Raw genomic sequence first — 3,175 nt, 5'->3', positions numbered from 1 at the left:
CCCCCACACACACACACACATACATCTTTATTACTTTTTTACAAAAAGGGCGACTGTGGCTGTGAGGGAGTGTGGTCGTCTTTCAACCAGAAGGTTGTGGGTTCGATCCCAGCCCATGCAGTCAACATGTCGATGTATCCTTGGGCAAGATACTTAACCCTGAGTTGCTCCCGATGGCATGGCCAACGGTGTGTGAATGTGTGTGAATGTTAGGTCCTAGAGTAAGGTACACTGCTCTGTATGAATGGGTGTGAATGGGTGAATGACATGTATGTAAAGCGCTTTGAGGGGTCTTAAAGACTGGATAAAGCGCTATATAAGTACAGTCCATTTACCATTACTCTAGTTTTAGTGTCTATGTGTCACATGATAACTAGTTTGTTGTGTGTTTGTTTCAGGATCCTCGGGGACAGTGTGATCCCTCTCCCTCACATCTACGGTGCTCGAATCAAAGGGGTGGAGGTCTTCTGTCCGTTGGACCCCCCACCTCCATATGAGGTTGTTGCTGGAAGCTCTGCCAATGCACTTATACAGGTACACATCAAATGAACCTCCTTTACACTAAAGGCTAACGAAGACTGGATGTTTGACATGATAACTTATTGGCTCAAATATTTGTTTCGCATACATCCATACTGAAATATCTGCCATAAGAGGATATCAGCCAGGCTGGTTTATCGGCTCAGCTCTAAACAAAATAACTTTTTTAGATTAAAAAAATCCATGACAGTCAATCTTGAATTTTTGTCAAAGCTACAAACTCTGCAACATCTGAGATTTGTATCTTCTCAAAAGAACTTTTGGTTATTGGCTTCAAACATTGAAGGTGTACACACTAAGATACAATATTAGAAATACATGAATAAAATGTAATTTTATCCTCCATGTGCCAACTATGAGATCTCATTACAGAACAATAATCCATCCAATACATCATAACAACTATATAATAATATATAACAAACCTTTCCTTCATCCCACCATCATTGCAGGTCTTTCTCAATTTATAAACTGAGTTACTGCAAGAACCGACCAAAGTTACATCAGTGAAGAATAAAGGTACATTTGTCACTAGTGGTCATAACTATAGCAGTGTGTGAATGTGTGTTTCTCCCAGGAGACAGAGATTGCACTGACAGAGCTGACTATATACACGACGGCCTCTCCCTCAGAAGCCAGTGATCCAGGTAGGACATACTTACACACCAGGCCGAGTGTCGATTGGCTGATAACGGCTCTCAATCTTTGTACTGCCCTTTGATAGGATGATCAGGGGGAACAAAAACGCTGTAACAGTGGTTCTCCAGTGTCATGTACTAACTCCTGCTGTATCGTACTATCAAGCTGTTTTTTTGTGCCAGGGTAACTCAATTAAAGCTCTCCTATCATGCAAAATGCACTTTTTGATGTCTTTTACACATAAACATGTGTCCCCGGTGTGTAAGGGAACTCACAAACTGTCAGAAAACAAAACCCTCTCTCTTTTCCTCCATACCCAAATCACTAAAAACGGGGATACAACGGAGCTGATCAAGATTAGCTGCGTCATGACGACATTACTAAAATGCGGGCTGGCTTTACACCCATGACCCTATCAGAAACAATGCGCGACGTGTTTTGGACGTAATATGGTCTTTGTTTAATTTAGCAAGCATTGCTAACACTCAGAGCTAACCTGTACTGGAGAGAGTATAAAAAAGCAGGAAATAAAAAAAGGAACTCACCTTGTAGTAAACCCGCAACAAAATAAGCATTTGAGCTCCATACTGTTTCAGAAATAATAATAGTTTTGAACATGATCTGGCGTTTAATCCCGGCATCGTTTAGTTTAGTTTAAAAAAAAGCTTGTATAAGGCTTTAGACCCAGAATCACCGTTTCTCTTACGGTACGTCCACACGGCAGCGTGCGTTGAACCCCCCCGGCGGGCGTGTCTGGCCTGCGACCAACAACCAATCACATTAATCTCCCGCCCTGGACACACACACGCGGTTTGATTGCTAGCTTGCATATGATTTGATTGGCTGGCGCTTCCGTCGACGCTTGAAAAGTTGAACTTTTCTCAACTTTCGAAGCGAGTAACAGAGGCAAAGCGACGCGACGGAACCACAATACAGTTCGGCAAAGCGCTGCCGTGTGGACGGGCTGTAACAGGGCTGAAATAGAGGGGTATGAGGCATGGCTAGAATGGGTGATCAAACACTTCATAGACATGTTTTTTATATATTTGTATTTATCTGATACAGTATATATATATAGAGAGATATATCTATAATATATGCCTACAAATAGTATAATAGGAGACCTTTAAAACATAACCAACAACCAATCACTTTAATCTCCTGCCCTGGACACACAAGCACGCGGTTTGATTGGCTAGCTTGCATATGATTTGATTGGCTGGCGCTTCCGTCGATGCTTGAAAAGTTGAACTTTTCTCAACTTTCAAAGCGAGCAACAGAGGCAAAGCGACGCGACGGAACCACCGCAACGCAGTTCGGGAAAAGCGTGACGTCACCCCATTCAAAGTGAATGGGAAGCGTCTCCGTTGAAGCACGCGACGCTGCCGTGTGGACGTACCGTGACATGAATTAAAGACCTGCTTCCATTGCTGCAACAGGAACGACTAGTTCCACTATAATTAACCTGCATTGTCTCAACACACACAATGAGCTTTGTTATTCCTCTAAATGCGTGCTAATGTTTATCAAACAAGAAATATATATTTGTACATGTGATATATGCAATACAACAGATTTAAGGTAAGTAGGATATATAAGTGAAAGCAATAGAGAAACTTGAAACATATAATGCTATATTCATTGGGTATACTATTGGGAGCTCCTGGGGGAAATGTTTAGGACTTTAACTGCATAATACTAAAAAATGTGTATAATAACGTAGACTACCCTCTGGAGCTGGCTAGCGAACAGAGTACCTCAAAGTAAATTAAAAAAATGAAGTTGGGGGAGTTAAGGATTTTAAAACGTTTTTGCTTTCTGCTTATAGTCTAATAGTCTTATAGTCTACGATACGTCCACACGGCAGCGTCGCTTTGAAGCTTGCCGGTGGGCGTGTCTGGCGTGGGCCAACAACCAATCACATTAATCTCCCGCCCCGGACACACAAGCACACGGTTTGATTGGCTAGTGCTTGTACTGGCATATGATTTGATTG

The 3,175-nt window shown here is 42.2% G+C and overlaps 1 protein-coding gene across 1 annotated transcript in view; it reads left to right on the top strand.

The window, feature by feature from the left end:
- LOC104953220 (protein FAM189A2-like) overlaps positions 1–1,346 on the top strand; it is a 12,471-nt gene extending 11,125 nt beyond the window's left edge. The window contains exons 3-4 of the mRNA XM_010780131.1: positions 399–534; positions 1,118–1,346. Of these exons, the coding sequence (XP_010778433.1) occupies positions 399–534; positions 1,118–1,261 (280 nt within the window). The 3' untranslated portion in view covers positions 1,262–1,346. The remainder of the gene's footprint in view (positions 1–398; positions 535–1,117) is intronic.
- Positions 1,347–3,175: the final 1,829 nt, after the last annotated feature.

Source organism: Notothenia coriiceps, unplaced genomic scaffold (genome assembly GCF_000735185.1).
Source record: "Notothenia coriiceps isolate Sejong01 unplaced genomic scaffold, NC01 NC01_scaffold00021369, whole genome shotgun sequence".
NCBI classification, from domain to species: domain Eukaryota; kingdom Metazoa; phylum Chordata; class Actinopteri; order Perciformes; family Nototheniidae; genus Notothenia; species Notothenia coriiceps.
This window is presented reverse-complemented; position numbering and strand designations above follow the sequence as displayed.